The sequence below is a fragment of the Garra rufa genome, chromosome 13 (assembly GCF_049309525.1).
Source record: "Garra rufa chromosome 13, GarRuf1.0, whole genome shotgun sequence".
Classification (NCBI taxonomy): Eukaryota; Metazoa; Chordata; class Actinopteri; order Cypriniformes; family Cyprinidae; genus Garra; species Garra rufa.
In genome coordinates, this window is record NC_133373.1 from 23509741 (window position 1) to 23525072 (window position 15332).

General features: G+C 39.9%; 1 protein-coding gene across 1 annotated transcript in view; it reads left to right on the top strand.

Annotated features, from left to right (window-relative positions):
• syne1a (spectrin repeat containing, nuclear envelope 1a) overlaps positions 1 to 15332 on the top strand; it is a 187692-nt gene that overhangs the window by 102488 nt on the left and 69872 nt on the right. The window contains exons 68-79 of the mRNA XM_073852751.1: positions 1770 to 2114; positions 2971 to 3123; positions 4148 to 4315; positions 4850 to 5026; positions 8353 to 8499; positions 8609 to 8734; positions 9900 to 10076; positions 10630 to 10895; positions 10998 to 13161; positions 13242 to 13579; positions 13667 to 13811; positions 13903 to 14112. Of these exons, the coding sequence (XP_073708852.1) occupies positions 1770 to 2114; positions 2971 to 3123; positions 4148 to 4315; positions 4850 to 5026; positions 8353 to 8499; positions 8609 to 8734; positions 9900 to 10076; positions 10630 to 10895; positions 10998 to 13161; positions 13242 to 13579; positions 13667 to 13811; positions 13903 to 14112 (4416 nt within the window). The remainder of the gene's footprint in view (positions 1 to 1769; positions 2115 to 2970; positions 3124 to 4147; positions 4316 to 4849; positions 5027 to 8352; positions 8500 to 8608; positions 8735 to 9899; positions 10077 to 10629; positions 10896 to 10997; positions 13162 to 13241; positions 13580 to 13666; positions 13812 to 13902; positions 14113 to 15332) is intronic.

Genomic DNA, 15332 nt, shown 5'->3' on the forward strand with positions numbered 1-15332 from the left:
ATGAGAGCTAAAAGATAGGGCATCATCAACTATGATGCCTAGATATTTGTACTCTTTTACTAATTCAATCACTGTACCTTGAAGGGTCTGAAGAGATACTAAATTATTTTCAAGTTTTTTTTTTTTGAGTTAGAAAATAACATATACTTGGTTTTATCAGTATTCAGAACAGGTTTTAAACTGTGAAGCCTTGACTGAATAATATTAAAGGCTGACTGAAGCTTAGACAAGGATTGCTGTCCAGAAGAAGCGAATAATAAATAAGCTTTCTATTGATGTATAGTTTGTTAGGATAGGACAATATTTGGCCGAGATACATCTATTTGAAATCTAGAATCTGAGGGTGCAAAAAAATCAAAATACTGAGAAAATCACCTTTAAAGTTGTCCAAATTAAGTTCTTAACAATGCATATTACTAATCAAAAATTACATTTTGATAGGTTTACAGTAGGAATTTTACAAAAAATCTTAATGTAACATGATCTTTACTTAATTTCCTAATGATTTTTGACATAAAAGAAAAATCAATAATTTTGACCCATACAATGTATTTTTAGCTATTGCTACAAATATACCCCAGCGACTTAAGACTGGTTTTGTGGTCCAGGGTCACATATATATAACACACACACACACACACACACACACACACACACACACACACACCACATACTAGGATTCTCAGTGGGCCTGGCACAGTTTTGCACTCATATTTGAGAGCCAGTGTGTCTTTGTGTGTGCACATGTACGAGTCTCTTTGTCTTCTTAAGGATATGATCAATATGTCTACTACACAAAGCAAAAGAAAGCTTTAGCGCGATCGCACCCTAAGTGCACGCGCGCACACAGCCACTTCACACACTCCCCCACTGAGATAGCTGAGATGAAGGAACGGTCTGTCTGTGGAACCTGCTGGCACAGACTGTGTAATTGATGCAATGCCCTTGCAGCTTCAACATCACATACACACTCTCTTCCTGTACACACATATACATATACTACTTATTTAGTGCATATAATCCATGTTAAGATCAATAGCGCCACACAGATGCTAACAGCAAAGTGACATAGAGACTATCAGCGTTTTAAGTACACCCACTCCATTAAACGGCAATGTCAGGGGTATAGATGCATGCATTTGTGAATTAATGAACAGCCAATTAAGTGTACATTTCTATGGCCAGATCATATTTTTTGCCCAATTATTTGTGGATCCTACACCTCTTCGCATCACTAACTTCTCATTTCCTTATTTGTGTGTGGATGATCATTAAAACACTGGAGCTGCTTTCCCTGTCAGTACCGCAGCAGTAGCTCCAGATCCAGCTGTCCAGCTCTCATGTACTGCTCTTTGTAGAGACAAGAGGCTGATATCGTATAGAGAAGCTTCCCACTTAAAGGTAAAGGAGTAGGAGGGGCAGAGCACGGTCGTTGCCGGGGAAACCCTGCTGCTGCAGCCCCATTTAAGGCTTGGGTAATTGGGTCTTCCTCTCATATCTCTGACCGGGGCCTCACCGGGTCTCCTCACACAGGTGTCAGGAGCCCGGCAGGCTTCAAAGTACCCATCAGAAAAGTCCACTTCAGAGGAGCGCTCTCAAAACCTGAAGCTCCACGTGAATAGTGAGGATCAGAAGCTGTCAGAAACAGGAAATTCTTTACTTGCACACTGGGGAAGGCATAAATATCTTTCCTGTGGCTCATTAAATTATTGATTTTTGTTTGTTTGTTATTGTTGTTCTTTTTGTACCCTTTCATTCGTTGTTTAAAGGATTCTCTCACCCTGCAGACTCTACAGGGGGACATGGATCAAGGTCACAGCCTGCTTAAAACACTTCGAGAGAGTGCAGAGCAGGCCGTTTCCTTCTTGGATGACCCTGGAGCATCCAGGCTAGAGAGGGAAGTCCAAACAGGCCGATCACAGCTCGAAGAGCTTATTCTGGGGCTACGGGAAGAGCATGCAACCCTGGAAAGGAGCATTGTGCTCTATAAAGATTTCCAAGAGCGCTACAAGAGCCAAATACAGTGGCTTAGAGAGACTCGAGCCCTTCTCAGTTCCACTGTTGAACCCAAAGCAGAACTTTACCAGAGGAAAGCCCAGTTGAACAAGTACAAGGTTTGTGATTTGTTTTACAGTCTTTAGATGATATGAAATCTGTACTTTGTAAACAAAAGTGGTAGTCCCCTTTGTTATTATTTTTTTTGTTTATCAGTAGCATTGTCTTATCTTTTGCAAGCATTAGGATATATGTATATCATGTAAATACAGTTGGGGTCAAAAGTTGCATACACCTTGCAGAATCTGCAAAATGTTAATTATTTTACCAAAATAAAAGGAATCATACAAAGTGCATGTTATTTTTTTATTTAGTACTGACCTGAATCAGATATTTTACATGAAAGACGTTTACACAAGAGAAAATAATAGTTATTTTAATTAATAATTTATAAAAATGACCCTGTTCAAAAGTTTACTTACCCTTGATTCTTAATACTGTGTTGTTGCCTGAATGATCCACAGCTGTGTTGTTTTTGTTAAGTGATAGTTGTTTATGAGTCCCTTGTTTGTCCTGAACAGTTAAACTGCCTGCTGTTCTTCAGAAAACTTCTTCAGGTCCCACAAATTCTTTGTTTTTTCATTTTTGTGTATTTGAACCCTTTCTAACAATGACTATATGATTTTCACACTGAGAACAACTGAGGGACTCATATGCAACTATTATAGAAGGTTCAAATGCTCACTGATGCTTCAGAATAAAACACAATGTCATTTATGCCTGTGATGGCAAATCTGAATTTTTGTTTCTAGATTTTTTCAATTATTTTAAAGTTCAATGGAACAGTAGTTATTACAAATAGAAATCATTTTTAACAATACAAAAATTTTACTGTCACTTTTCATCATTTTAATGTGTCCTTGTTGAATAATCATGTATGTCTCTGTATGTCTCTGCATTCATTCTTGTCTCTAGGCTGTAGAGCAAACCTTGCTATCTCGTGATTCTGCCGTGAGCTTTGTGCTAGAGAAAGGAGAAACTCTGCTGACCCTCCTCCACTCCCCTTCCATCACAGACAACATGACCAGACTACAGGCAGACTACCAGGAGATGTGTGGATCAGCAAGGGTGAGCTCACAATGATTACAAAAAAAACCAAGTTCTGTCTTGAAACTAGATGGTGCAGGCTGATGAGTCCATAACACAAACTGATAATATTCACAGTGTTAAAATACTTGGCACAAGCCGATTGGGTTATGTTGCATACGCAACCAATGAGCTTGCTGCTTTACATTTAAATGTCTGGTTAGCATCTACTAGAGCAGTTCGCAGAATTCTTTCAGAGTTCCTCTGAAACCCTCCACCTCCCCAGCTCCACCTGTATAGATCTGCTGTGGGTTATTTTACATCCTGTTTGTGCGGTAGTAGTATGTCTTAAATACTCACAGCACCATATCAATGTATGTATTGGCAAGTTCCTATACTTGCTTTGCAGCAGCAGCAGCAATCTACAACAACAGCAATAACCAACAGCAGAAGCAATTAAGCAGCGTAGCAGATCTATTTCGCTAAGACCAAATACATTAATATTGCCATATCCATTACCAGTTGGATATGGCAGAACTAGTTGTTGTCATGATAGAACTATAATCATTTAAATGCAACATAACATGGAAAACATTTGCTTTTGTGAAATAGTTACATATGCTAATGTCCGTAATGCACATAGTCTAGCCAGCGTGTTATAGACACTAAGCAGCAAAAATGGTCATTCAGAAAATTTTTAATTTATGACCTCCAACATTTTTAGCAATTTGGAAGGGTGGCAGTCATACACATATAGAATAATTTAAGATTAAATTGCAAATTATAAATAGTGGGGAGATACAAATTGCTATGAATGTGTAGATTATTTCCCTTTTAAGCTTTTGAATATTAATTTGGAGGCTTTATGTGTTATTTCCTCCAAGATGGCATCCATTAACCCTGCAATCAGTGCCATGAATGCTCACTTTCAAGTAATTCATCTCATGCTTGCAGCTGTCAGAAGCTCTTTATGGCATGAGGGTTTCCAGCTGTGTGTTTATATAGGTGCTTTAGTTTGAGTGCTTGCAAATGTCTTGATCATTTCTGTTTAAATGTATTTCCTTAGACCCACGTTCACAGATTGGAGGCCCAGGTGAAGAAGCAGGAAGCTTACCACAAAGATCTACAGGAAATTGAGCGTTGGCTGTTGCAGATGTCCAGCAGGATGGTGACTCCTGATCCGACATCAGGCGGTGGCCTTGAAGCTGCCACTCAGCAGCTTGCCAGACATAAGGTGACAAATCACAAAGCTTCACAGAAGAGCAGAACCCTATAAATAACCAAACAGACATCTGCAATTTGTATACCCACATATAAAAATATTTTGTTGTAATGTCAAGAGTTTCAGTTAAAGGGATAGTTCACCTAAAAAAAATAATGTCATTCCAAACCTGGAAGACCTTCATTCATCTTCATAACTCAAATTAAGATATTTTTAATGAAATCCAAGAGCTTTTTGACCCTGCATAGAAAGCGACAGAACTGACATGGACCCAGAAAGGTAGTAAGGACATTGATAAAATAATTTTAATTTTATGGCTTTATAATTAAAGCTACGAGAATACTCAGACACTCTTGGATTTCATCAAAAATGCCTTAGCTTGTGTTCCAAAGATGAACAAAGATCTTATGAGTTTGGAATGACATGAGGGAGAGTAATTAATGACAGAATTTTCATTTTTGGGTGAACTATCACATTAATATTAAAAGCTATTGCTAGGAGAACCTTTTGTTTAAATTTATGTTTGCACATATTGTCTGATCACAGGCTATTATGGAGGAGATAGCGGGTTTTGAGGAGCGTTTGGCTACGCTAAAGGAAAAGGGAGAGGAGCTGTTGTCCGGCTGCAGCGAGCGCCTCCAGGCTCGGCTTCGCCAGCAAATTCAGAACCACCAGCAGGGAGCAAGAGACAGCTACTCTGCCATCTGCAGCACTGCCCAGCGTGTGAGTTTACTTGCCAACACACCAGCACAAGACCAGCATTGTGCCGATGTTTGCTGTGCAAATAGACCTATGACAGGACACAAAGACCCAGTTAATACAGGCAGGAGTGTGATTATGTGACTTTTAATGATGGACACAATGGTGCATCCGTTATTGGACTGTAAAAATATCTGCAAACATCATCCAGGACCACAAAAACAGTCTTAAGTAGCACAGGTATATTTGTAGCAATAGCCTAAAAAAAACATTGTATGGGTCAAAATTCTCGATTTTAATTTTATGCCTTTTATGCCAAAAATCATTAGGATATTAAGTAAAGATCATATTCCATGAAGATATTTTGTAAATTTACTACCGTAAATATATCAAAACTTAATTCTTGATTAGTAATATGCATTGCTAAGGACTTCATTAGGATAACTTTTTTGCACCCTCAAATTCCAGATTTTCCAGATTTGTATCTCGGCCAGTTGTATCCTATCCTAACAAACCATACATCAATGGAAAGCTTATGTATTTAGCTTTTAGATTTCAAAAAATTCCCCTTATGACTGGTTTTGTGGTCCAGGGTCACATATGTCCTATCAACCACATTGGGGTGGAGGTCTTGGACAATTAACAACTAATTTTTTTTTAAATGCCTCTGGCTTGGTTGAAAATGAGTTTTAATGCAGATTTTTATGTATTTTCTTTTTTACAAACTGTAACAACAGAAATTAATAATAATATTTAATGACTGATTGAATGATTATCATTTTAAGTTATTTCTCCTGTATTGCAATTTTTAAGTTTTAGTCCTCAACAATTGTATGATTTCCAGTCATTGTGCTGGTGTCATTGTTTATTGTCCCTCTCCTCACATTAAAGCTTTGTTCCAGCAGGAAGCTCAAGTGTGGGCCAACTTTGTGCCACTCTTCCAGAACCTCTGATTATTTTAATCCACTGTTCTTGGCTTCCTAGTTGCACAGGCCCAACTAAAGTGCTGACAAAATTCTCCTTTCAGTGTATTTGTCTTTTAAATCAGATTAAACAACCCTTACCAGGCAGTCAATAATCTGGGGACGTCTGGCAACGTGCTTGACATTTTGACTTCTGCGTGCCAGTGTCATTACAAGGAGACCCATCAGGAGGCACTAAGAAATCATTTCTCCATGAAAGCGTATCATTAAAGCCCACGGCAATGAAAGTGAGCACATATACCCCCCTTTGCAAATCACCACTTCCCCCCTACTCCAGCTCTTGCAGTATCCTACCAAAAGCTGCCACCTGCTTTCCTCTAAGAACCCTAATCACACGCGCCCTTAATATGGCAACTACTCTCTGCCATCTGACACGTTGCCTGCTCAGTCACTCTCTGAGCAAACCACCCAGTCTATTAATACCTCGCCCCCTTCCCCGTGCCAGTTTTATTTTGCCCATCAAGTCCAATTGCGTCAAAACAAGCCGAGACATTGATAAAACCCCTCCCTTCTGGTTTGCTGGTTTATACCCCGTACCAACATCTTGTGCCAACCTTGCCAGAACAATGCCATCCGGTAAATCCCGCCACCTGGCAGTCTGGTCAATGAGTTCCTCAGTCTGCACGTGCTCTGCCAACTCCTGCTGTTTGCCAAAGCAAGCCTGTCGTTGCCTGCCCCCCGCGAGGGCTCGTGAATTAAGAATGTCAATCAGCGTCAGCTTTTCTGCTCACGGGATTAGGGATGCCAGAGCATTCAACACCTGTCAAATGGGCTTTGCTTTATGTTGACCCGATTTAGCATGGTTAACCGTATGCCCAACTCATGTCGTTTTGTTTCACTCCTCGAATATGTCAGAGTCATGCTGTTCTGCTGTTCCTGTTTTATACAGCTAAGGACTACTTAAAATATCCTTTGAGGTGCATCATTTACAGTGAGGGAAAAAATGTTTGATCCCCTGCTGATTTTGTACGTTTGCCCACTGACAAAGAAATTATCAGTCTATAATTTTAATGGTAGGTTTATTTGAACAGTGAGAGACAAAAAATACAGAAAACAACATTTCAGAAAAGTTATCAATTGATTTGCATTTTAATGAGTGAAATAAATTACATTTCTTGTAGCTGGCCACCACTCTTTGCAGATCCTCTCCAAGTCATAAAAGTTTCAGAGCTGACGTTTGGCAACTCGAACCTTCCGTGTGTTTTGGGTCATTGTCATGCTGGAATACCCATCCATGACCCATTTTCTATGCCCTGGCCCTGACGCTACATAGCCCCATTTATCGTCCCTTTTATGCGGTGCAGTTGTCCTGTCCCCTTAGCAGAAAAAAAACTCTAAGCATAATGTTTCCACCTTCATATTTGACGGTGGGGATGGTGTTCTTGGGGTCATAGTCAGCATTCCTCCGCCAAACATTGCGAGTTGAGTTGATGCCAAAGAGCTCGATTTTGGTCTCATCTGACCACAACACTTTCACCCAGTTCTCCTCTGAATCATTCAGATGTTTGTTGGCAAACTTCAGACGGACCTGTACATGTGCTTTCTTGAGCAGGGGGACCTTGCGGGCACTGCAGTTACCAATTGTTTTCTTGGTGACAATGGTCCCAACTGTCTTGAAATCCTACCATGTAGTTCTGGGCTGATTTCTCACCATTCTCATGATTATTGAAACTCCACAAGTTGAGATTTTGCATGGAGCCCCAGACCGAGGGAGATTGACAGTTATTTTGTGTTTCTTCCATTTGTGAATAATCGCACCAACTGTTGTCACCTTCTCACCAAGCCGCTTGGCGATAGTCTTGTAGACCATTTCAGCCTTGTGTAGGTCTACAATCTTGTCCCTGACATCCTTGGACAGCTTTTTGGTCTTGGCCATGGTGGAGAGTTTGGAATCTGATTGATTGATTGCTTGGACAGGTGGACAGGTGTCCTTTATACATAACAAGCTGAGATTTGGAGCACTCCCTTTAAGAGAGTGCTCCTAATCTCAGCTCGATACCTGTATAAAAGACAACTGGGAGCCAGAAGTCTTACTGATTGATAGGGGATCAAATACTTATTTCACTCATTAAAATGCAAATCAATTTATAACTTTTTTAAATGCGTTTTTCTGGATTTTTTTGTTGTTATTCTGTCTCTAACTGTTAAAATAAACCTATTGTTAAAATTATAGACTGATCATTTTTTTGTCAGTGGGCAAACATACAAATCAGCAGGGGACCAAATAATTATTTTCCTCACTGTAAATGTTACATTATGAATTGGCGCCGTTTTGCCTACTATAAGTGGTATTGTTTTCATTTTAGCCAATTACTTTTGGCCACTTCCAATTACTCTTAAAGCAAATTCTTCTGTCTGTTTGTGCAGGTGTATCAGAGTATGGATCGGGAGCTTCAGAAGCATGTAAGTCTGCGGGATACACTGCAACAGTGTCAGACGTGGCTTTCAAATGTACAAGAGGAGGTCCAGCTTCCTGCACATGCACCACACTGCCTACAGGAGGCGATAGCACAGGTATACATTCTTATGTTGCTTTTGTGTATGTACATTTTAGGAGCACAATGAAGTTGGTATGAGACAGCCAGACTCAAGTCTTCTGGGGATTTCTTTAATATCTCATCAGATGAAGCAGGATCGAACTCTACAGGAACAGGCTAGTACCTATTTGCAGCTGGTGTGCTCCACCTGTGATCTTTCGGATGAGAAAGTACGAGAGACGGCTGCTGAAATACAGCAGGTCAAACTTCAGGTGAGTGACTAATAGAATTGTACAAATGCATTGAAGCGTTCTAACTTCAGGTCTCCGTTGCTTCTTCAACTAAAGGCATTTTTATATTGTAGCCTATTTCCGCCACTGAATAAAAAATAAAATGTAATTGACCCTTCACAAAGACCCGCTGAATTACTGTTGCTTTGTCCGACAAACAGTGGTACTCTCACACTACACATCATGTTCTCACGCAGTGAAAAATACATTGCGGAGCAAAGAGGAAACTGACAACACGCCAACAGATGAGACAGGGCAGGTTACTTCTGGTATGAAACATGTTCTCAGCTTTTAAATTTGGTAATTTTTTAAGAATTTCAAACAGTAAATACCATTTTGTGGCTATTTAATGTGTTGTGACAGATCATGTATTGATCCAGTTCAAACAGTATGTGAACCAATCGTCTTTTCATTTACTTAAAGCACGAAATAGACATGAATGAACATCAGAACGTATTTTAGTTAAACTGCGGAAAGACGTCAATACACACTATTTTTTTTTATTTAAGTGCACCAACGTTAATCTACTCTCCTGTTTGATTTGTTTGTCGGACAAAATGCCGGATTCGGCATTATGATTGGTCTGTCAATCAAGCTCTTTGCGAAGGGTCAATTGCAAACTTTTCTCGCAATTCTGATTTCATAATTTGTAATTGCGAGTTTATCTCAAAATCCTGAGAAAAAAGTCAGAATTTCAAGTTTGTATCATGCAATTCTGAGAAATTTTTTTTTGCTTTCGCTCGCAAAAACTTTTCCCCACAAGTAGGAATCACAAAATTGTTGATAGAAATAATGAGGTGAGAGTAAAAAATATTTATCAGTGCTTTTAGGAGCGATCGCAAAATGTTCCAGGGGAATGCAACACTTTTTTTGAGTAAGCATTTTCAGGAAAACACAAAAAACATTTAAAAACAGTTTTTCCTCCAATCTCATTTCAGTACTTTGGTACTATGTAGTATGTCCCAGGGTTTGATGTTTATTTAGCCTAACATTTTTTTTTCTCACATAAAAATCTTTTTGCAGTGTCTTTTTGCTACTTTTCAAAAGACATTTTTGACGTTTCCCAGAAAATATGAAAATACATAACGAAACAAATATTATGAGATTAGGTTGGAAAATGTTTAGAGATTCTTTCCACCTAATGCAGATCGAGGAGAGGATGCTGGAATCTCAAGAACTAGCAGATAACTGGAGAGAGATCAAAGACTTGCGTTCCAACCTTGAGTGTCGTCTTCTTGAGGCTGAACAACTCCTCCAGAGCATGATAAGGAGGCCAGCTGAGCTCGAGCCAAAGGTTGCTCAGAACCAGCTGGACCAGGCTCAGGTAAGCGACAGCTTTGTGTCCAGATGACAGCCATTTGAAGACAGCAAAATGATTACCCAGTTTTATGAAACATGGGATAAATGAGATTTTTGAGAAGCACTACAGCAAATTTGATATTATGTTAATACCTTATGCACAAGTTTTGTACGCTATCTGTATATCAGTTAATCAGATGCAGTCTATTATGTATTGCTGAAAGCTCTGGTGAGCTTTGGCCTCTCTTACATTTCCTGGCAGGAAGCTTCATTCATTAATAAAGATTTCTCCCCAGATTACTCGTCTGGGTGTAATTATGGATGTGTGAATTGATTTGTCAGTGCCTGTAATAACAGCGTCCAGGCAGATCCCTTCATTGTGTGTGAAAAATAGCACATATTACCATCTCTGGATGTGCTGAGAATTGTCAACAATAGATTGAATGAAAACCCCAATTACCTCAAAGCTCACTCTCTGCCAGTGACAGAGGGTATCATCCAGAGCTGTCCATTTGGCAGGATATCAAATAAAGACAGGCAGCATTTATTAATAACACCCCATATTTCATGCCACAAAGGACTTTATCCAGGAGATGCGAGCCAGGCAGGTTGATCTGACCCAGCTGAGAGAGAGCATCAATAGGCTAACGGCTGGTCAGGAGTCCCCTGAGCTTATGGAAGTTGGGCGTCTGCGCTGTGCTTGGCTGGATCTGGGCAGACAGGCTGCACAGCTGCTGGAACAGAAAGAGGAGGATCTACAGAGGAGCGGGGACTATCATGACTGCATTTGTATGGTGGAAGAGTTGTTTGACCAGCTGTCCAAGAAATGGGATCAGTTGGCCAGGCATGCAACGTTCCCTTTCAAATTTTGCACAACATATTTATGTTTGATAGTTGCCATGTGTCATTCTTCTCTTTGTTCACAAAAGCACTCAATCTTTTCTAGGGGAGATATTGAGAGCACAGCTGAGTGTCTGGATGCCTTAAAGAAGTTATCCACAGACCTGCAGGACCAGAGATGTGTGCTCGATGACCTGAGAAATAATAGGCATGGGATCCTGCCTCGTCTGAGCTTAGAAGACAGAGACCTGGTTAAGGAGCAAGTGGGTTACCTGGAGCAACGTTGGACCCAGGTGGAATCGCTGGTCCAGCAGAAAATCCAAGATTCAGCACAGACACTGGAAGAACTGAGTCAAATCGAGGACCATTTGCGGGAGGCTCAAGAGTGGGCTGAGTTGCAGCAGCCATCCCTCTCTGAGGTTCTCAAGACCAGCCCCCCTCCAGATTTGGCCCAAAGCTTTCTGTTTGATCACTTGAGCCTTTGTGCAGAATTGGAGGCCAAACAGAAGCTTCTGGCAGAGGCCATGACAGATGCCAATAGCCTTTTCTCTCGCCTAGGTCTTAATGAAAGAAGGAAGCTGCAGACTTTGGTCCAGGAAGCACAGACAGAAGTAGAATCACTTGGAACTAAGGCGGCTCAGTATCGCAAAAGTCTCAGCAAAGTATTTACAGAACGAACGCAGTTCCTACAAGCACTCGACAGAGCAGCTGAATGGATTAGGAAGCAAGAGCAGAGGGCTCTTGCAGATGATCATGTGGCACTCCTACCAAATGTACTGCAGAAGCAGGTGTCAACTTGTAAGAATTTTACCAGCAGCCTAAGAGCATATCAGGTGGAGCTTACGTCTCTTTGGGTACAGGGACGAGAATTAGTAAAGGATACAACTGACGAGGAGAAGAAGGAGACTGTTCAGAAGCTGGAGGAGTTGCAAGTTACCTTCGAGGCTTCCTTGCAGAAGAGCACAGAACATCTGCAGCATCTGGAGAAATCGCTAGTCATTCGGAAGTACTTTAAAGTGGACCTTGACAGGATCTGCGAGTGGCTAGAACAAGCAGAGGTAGCTACATTTCCAATTATTGACCTAAGCAGGAACAATGAGGAGCTTCAGAACCAGTTGGCCGAATACCAACAGCTTCTTGATCATGCTTCAGAGTATGAAAACCTTTTGCTCATCGTCCAAAGGGCAGGACAGGAGATTCTTCCCACCTTAAATGAAGTCGACCACTGCTACCTAGATGAGAAACTTAATGGCCTTCCACAACAATATAATGACATGCTGTTGCTGATCAGAGAGAAACGTGACAGGATCCAACAAGTGCTTTCAGACCGCAAGGAGTTCGAGTCCCTCATCGATGTCACCAGAAAAGCTTTGAAGGAACTTCAGGAGAAGTGTGATGGTTTAGAGATGAAGTCAGTCAACCAAAGTCTAGAAGAGGGAGAAAGATTGCACAGCAATTATGAAGATCTCATGAAAGGTCTTGCAAATCTCTTTCAGGGAATGAAAGATCTTAGAGATAAAACTCAGGATTTCCTTATCATGGGTCAGCCATATGCTCCTGAAGTCATTGACCAGCTAGTTCATCTCCACGGTAGTCTTAACCAGCAGATTGAGTGTAAGATGAAAGAATTAAGGAAGACATTAAAAATATTAAATGACCATCGAACAGTTATTGAGAAAATGGACTATAGCATTACTGGATTCAAGGAACAGCTTAGCGAACTTGACTCCAAAGGAGATGAGGAGGCAAATGCCATGGAAAGATTATCTACACTACACAACTTGTCAAAATGTCTTGAAGAGGTTAGTTCCTATTCAGAGGGTCTAAAAGCACAAAATGATGACCTCAAGCAGAACTTTGACTTAAAGACCCTTAAGACTCAGGTTATCTTCAGGGAGGAACAACTTCTTACTTTAAAGCAAAAGATTAAAAGACACATAGAAGAATGCGAGAGAGGTTTTAGAGAAAATAAGGATTTGCAAACTGATATTAAAGTATCAATAGACTGGCTCAAGAGTCTAAGGGATCGATTAAGATGTCCAGTAATGTTTGAAGAAGCAAAAATTGAGATTGTGCAAGAGGAGGTCAGGTCACAGACAGCACTTCAAGAAGAAATTAATTCTAAGTTTAGAGTATTAGAATATGTAACTAATGAAGAGAAACAGAAGTACATCAATGACCAAAAGCCATTTCCAAAACTCTTCAAAACCACTTTAATGGATATTCCAAAGCTGAAGGAGGATCTTCTACAAGCTGTAAACACCAAACTGGTAAGATATGATTCATTCCTGACAGTTTGCATGTTTTCTGACTGAGTAATAAAATACTGAAGGTGAGCTTAATGTTTCAGGTGGCCTTGCAGTCTATTCTGTCTCTGCTCCAGAGATACCACCATTCCTTGCAATCCATCGAGCAGTGGTTTGAGGATGCTTGTGCTCTTCTTGAGCAGGCCCCACGTAAGGTAGATCTGGAGAAAATTTTAGACTACCTCAAGGACCTAGAAAATATAACAGGCCGGGAACAAACTGTCAAGTGTACGATGCAAGAAATGCAAGATGTAGTACCTCAAATGGGTGACTTTTTGAGCACTACTGTAATGAAACAAATTCTACAACATTGTGAAGAGTCTCATCACAAGAGCACAAAAGTCTTTGAACAGCTGAAACAACATCATGAGAACTTGCAACGGTGAGATTTAAATAAAGCACACAAGAGCCACGCTTTATGATTTACAAACATTGATATCTGTACACGCTTACTTTATTTTTCTGTTAGAAGCATAACTCAGTGGAGATCCTTCCAAGATGAAACAGATGAAGTTATCAGGCAGATGAATGAAGTTGAGAAAAGGATGACAGAGTTTATAACTGCCAGAGCAAACTCTGAACAAGAAGCTGAAGACAAGCTCTGTTCATACCAGGTTTATGACTATGAACTCCTAATACATTATCTTTGATATGGTTGTTGCAGCTTTTCTAAATATTTCCTATTGCTTTCCCTTTCTTCTACAGAACATTGTGTCACAAGTTCAGGGTCTTGAAGATTTACTGAATGGACTGAAAGAAAAAGCAGCACAGTTTGATCAGCCTGCCATAAATGACAGTACTTCTCAGTCAGTCTGTTCACTGAGCCATCGGTGGACTCGGTTGTTCAGTGTTGCTCGAGCTCAGGTGAAAGCACTCCAGGACTCTGCACAGAACTGGAGATGCACCAGGGAGAAGGTAGGAAGGTTTCATGAATAGACACTCTCAACTCTAAGATACTCTTAATATGAGTGCATTTCAGAGAAATGCAATAGTGCAATCAGATACAATACTTGATTAAATAAGAAGGCAAAATGCCATAAAATGAATGTTAGATGCCAGAAGAGCATTTTTTTTAAGTAAATAATCAATAAAAGTGGTTATGCTAAAAGCAGACCCTGTGGTAGAGATGAATAAATCTTAGCTGTGGCTTTTTGATCAGACAAAAGCATCAGTTGCCGGCAACGGCCTGACAATGATGTAATGCTTGGCAATGACAGTTCACACAAAAATAGCCCAACATGGAAGTTGCCAACTCACCACTTCTCCCATAAATCTCTACTGCGGTTACAGGAAATGACATCATTGAGGGATATGGATGGATATGCTGTGTAAAACACACTATATGTACTTTTTTCTGTATCAGATTATACAACATGAATACTTTAATATAGAAAAGATTATTAAAGGCACATTGGTGTCCAGACATCCATATCTGCAGCATGTTAGCAGTAACTGTTTCTTGTATATTTTTGGCAGGGCACACTAGTTCTGTGTAGTTTCTTTGTGACCTAAGTCTCTGTCATTGTTCAGCTGAGGATATGACATCACTCAGTAAGAATGAGTCAGTTGCTTGCAAAACTGTATGAAGCACAGAGAGAGGAGAGTCAGTTTTGCTTTTTTCATCAGTTTCATCAATAATTCATTATTAAGAGTTCCTTGATGTCCTGATAGCTCTTTGGTGACCGCAGTTATTGATGTCTGAAATGTGTCTTTTCATTAATTAAATGAAGTTAAAGATAAATTACACAGCATTAATTTTTAATTTAATTTAATTTAACATTTAATTTTCGCTTTTGATTGAATCTAAAAATTGCTTTATATGTTTTATATCTACATGAATCAGAATAAAACTTGTAACATAACTGACATGGCAACTGAACATTTAAAAATTTGAAAACATATACACTACCAGTCAAACGTTTTTGAACTGTAAGATTTTTAAAATGTTTTTTAAAGGTGCCATAGAATGCATTGAGAGAATATTTAAAATTGTTCTCTGATATCTACATAGAAGGTATATGGCAAAAAATCTCCAGAAATGGTTTTACAGGTCCATTTACAACCCTAGGATTTGCCCCTGGAATGAAATGCTCTGTTATTTGGAAGCTTCATGAATATTAATGAGCTCTGCTCTG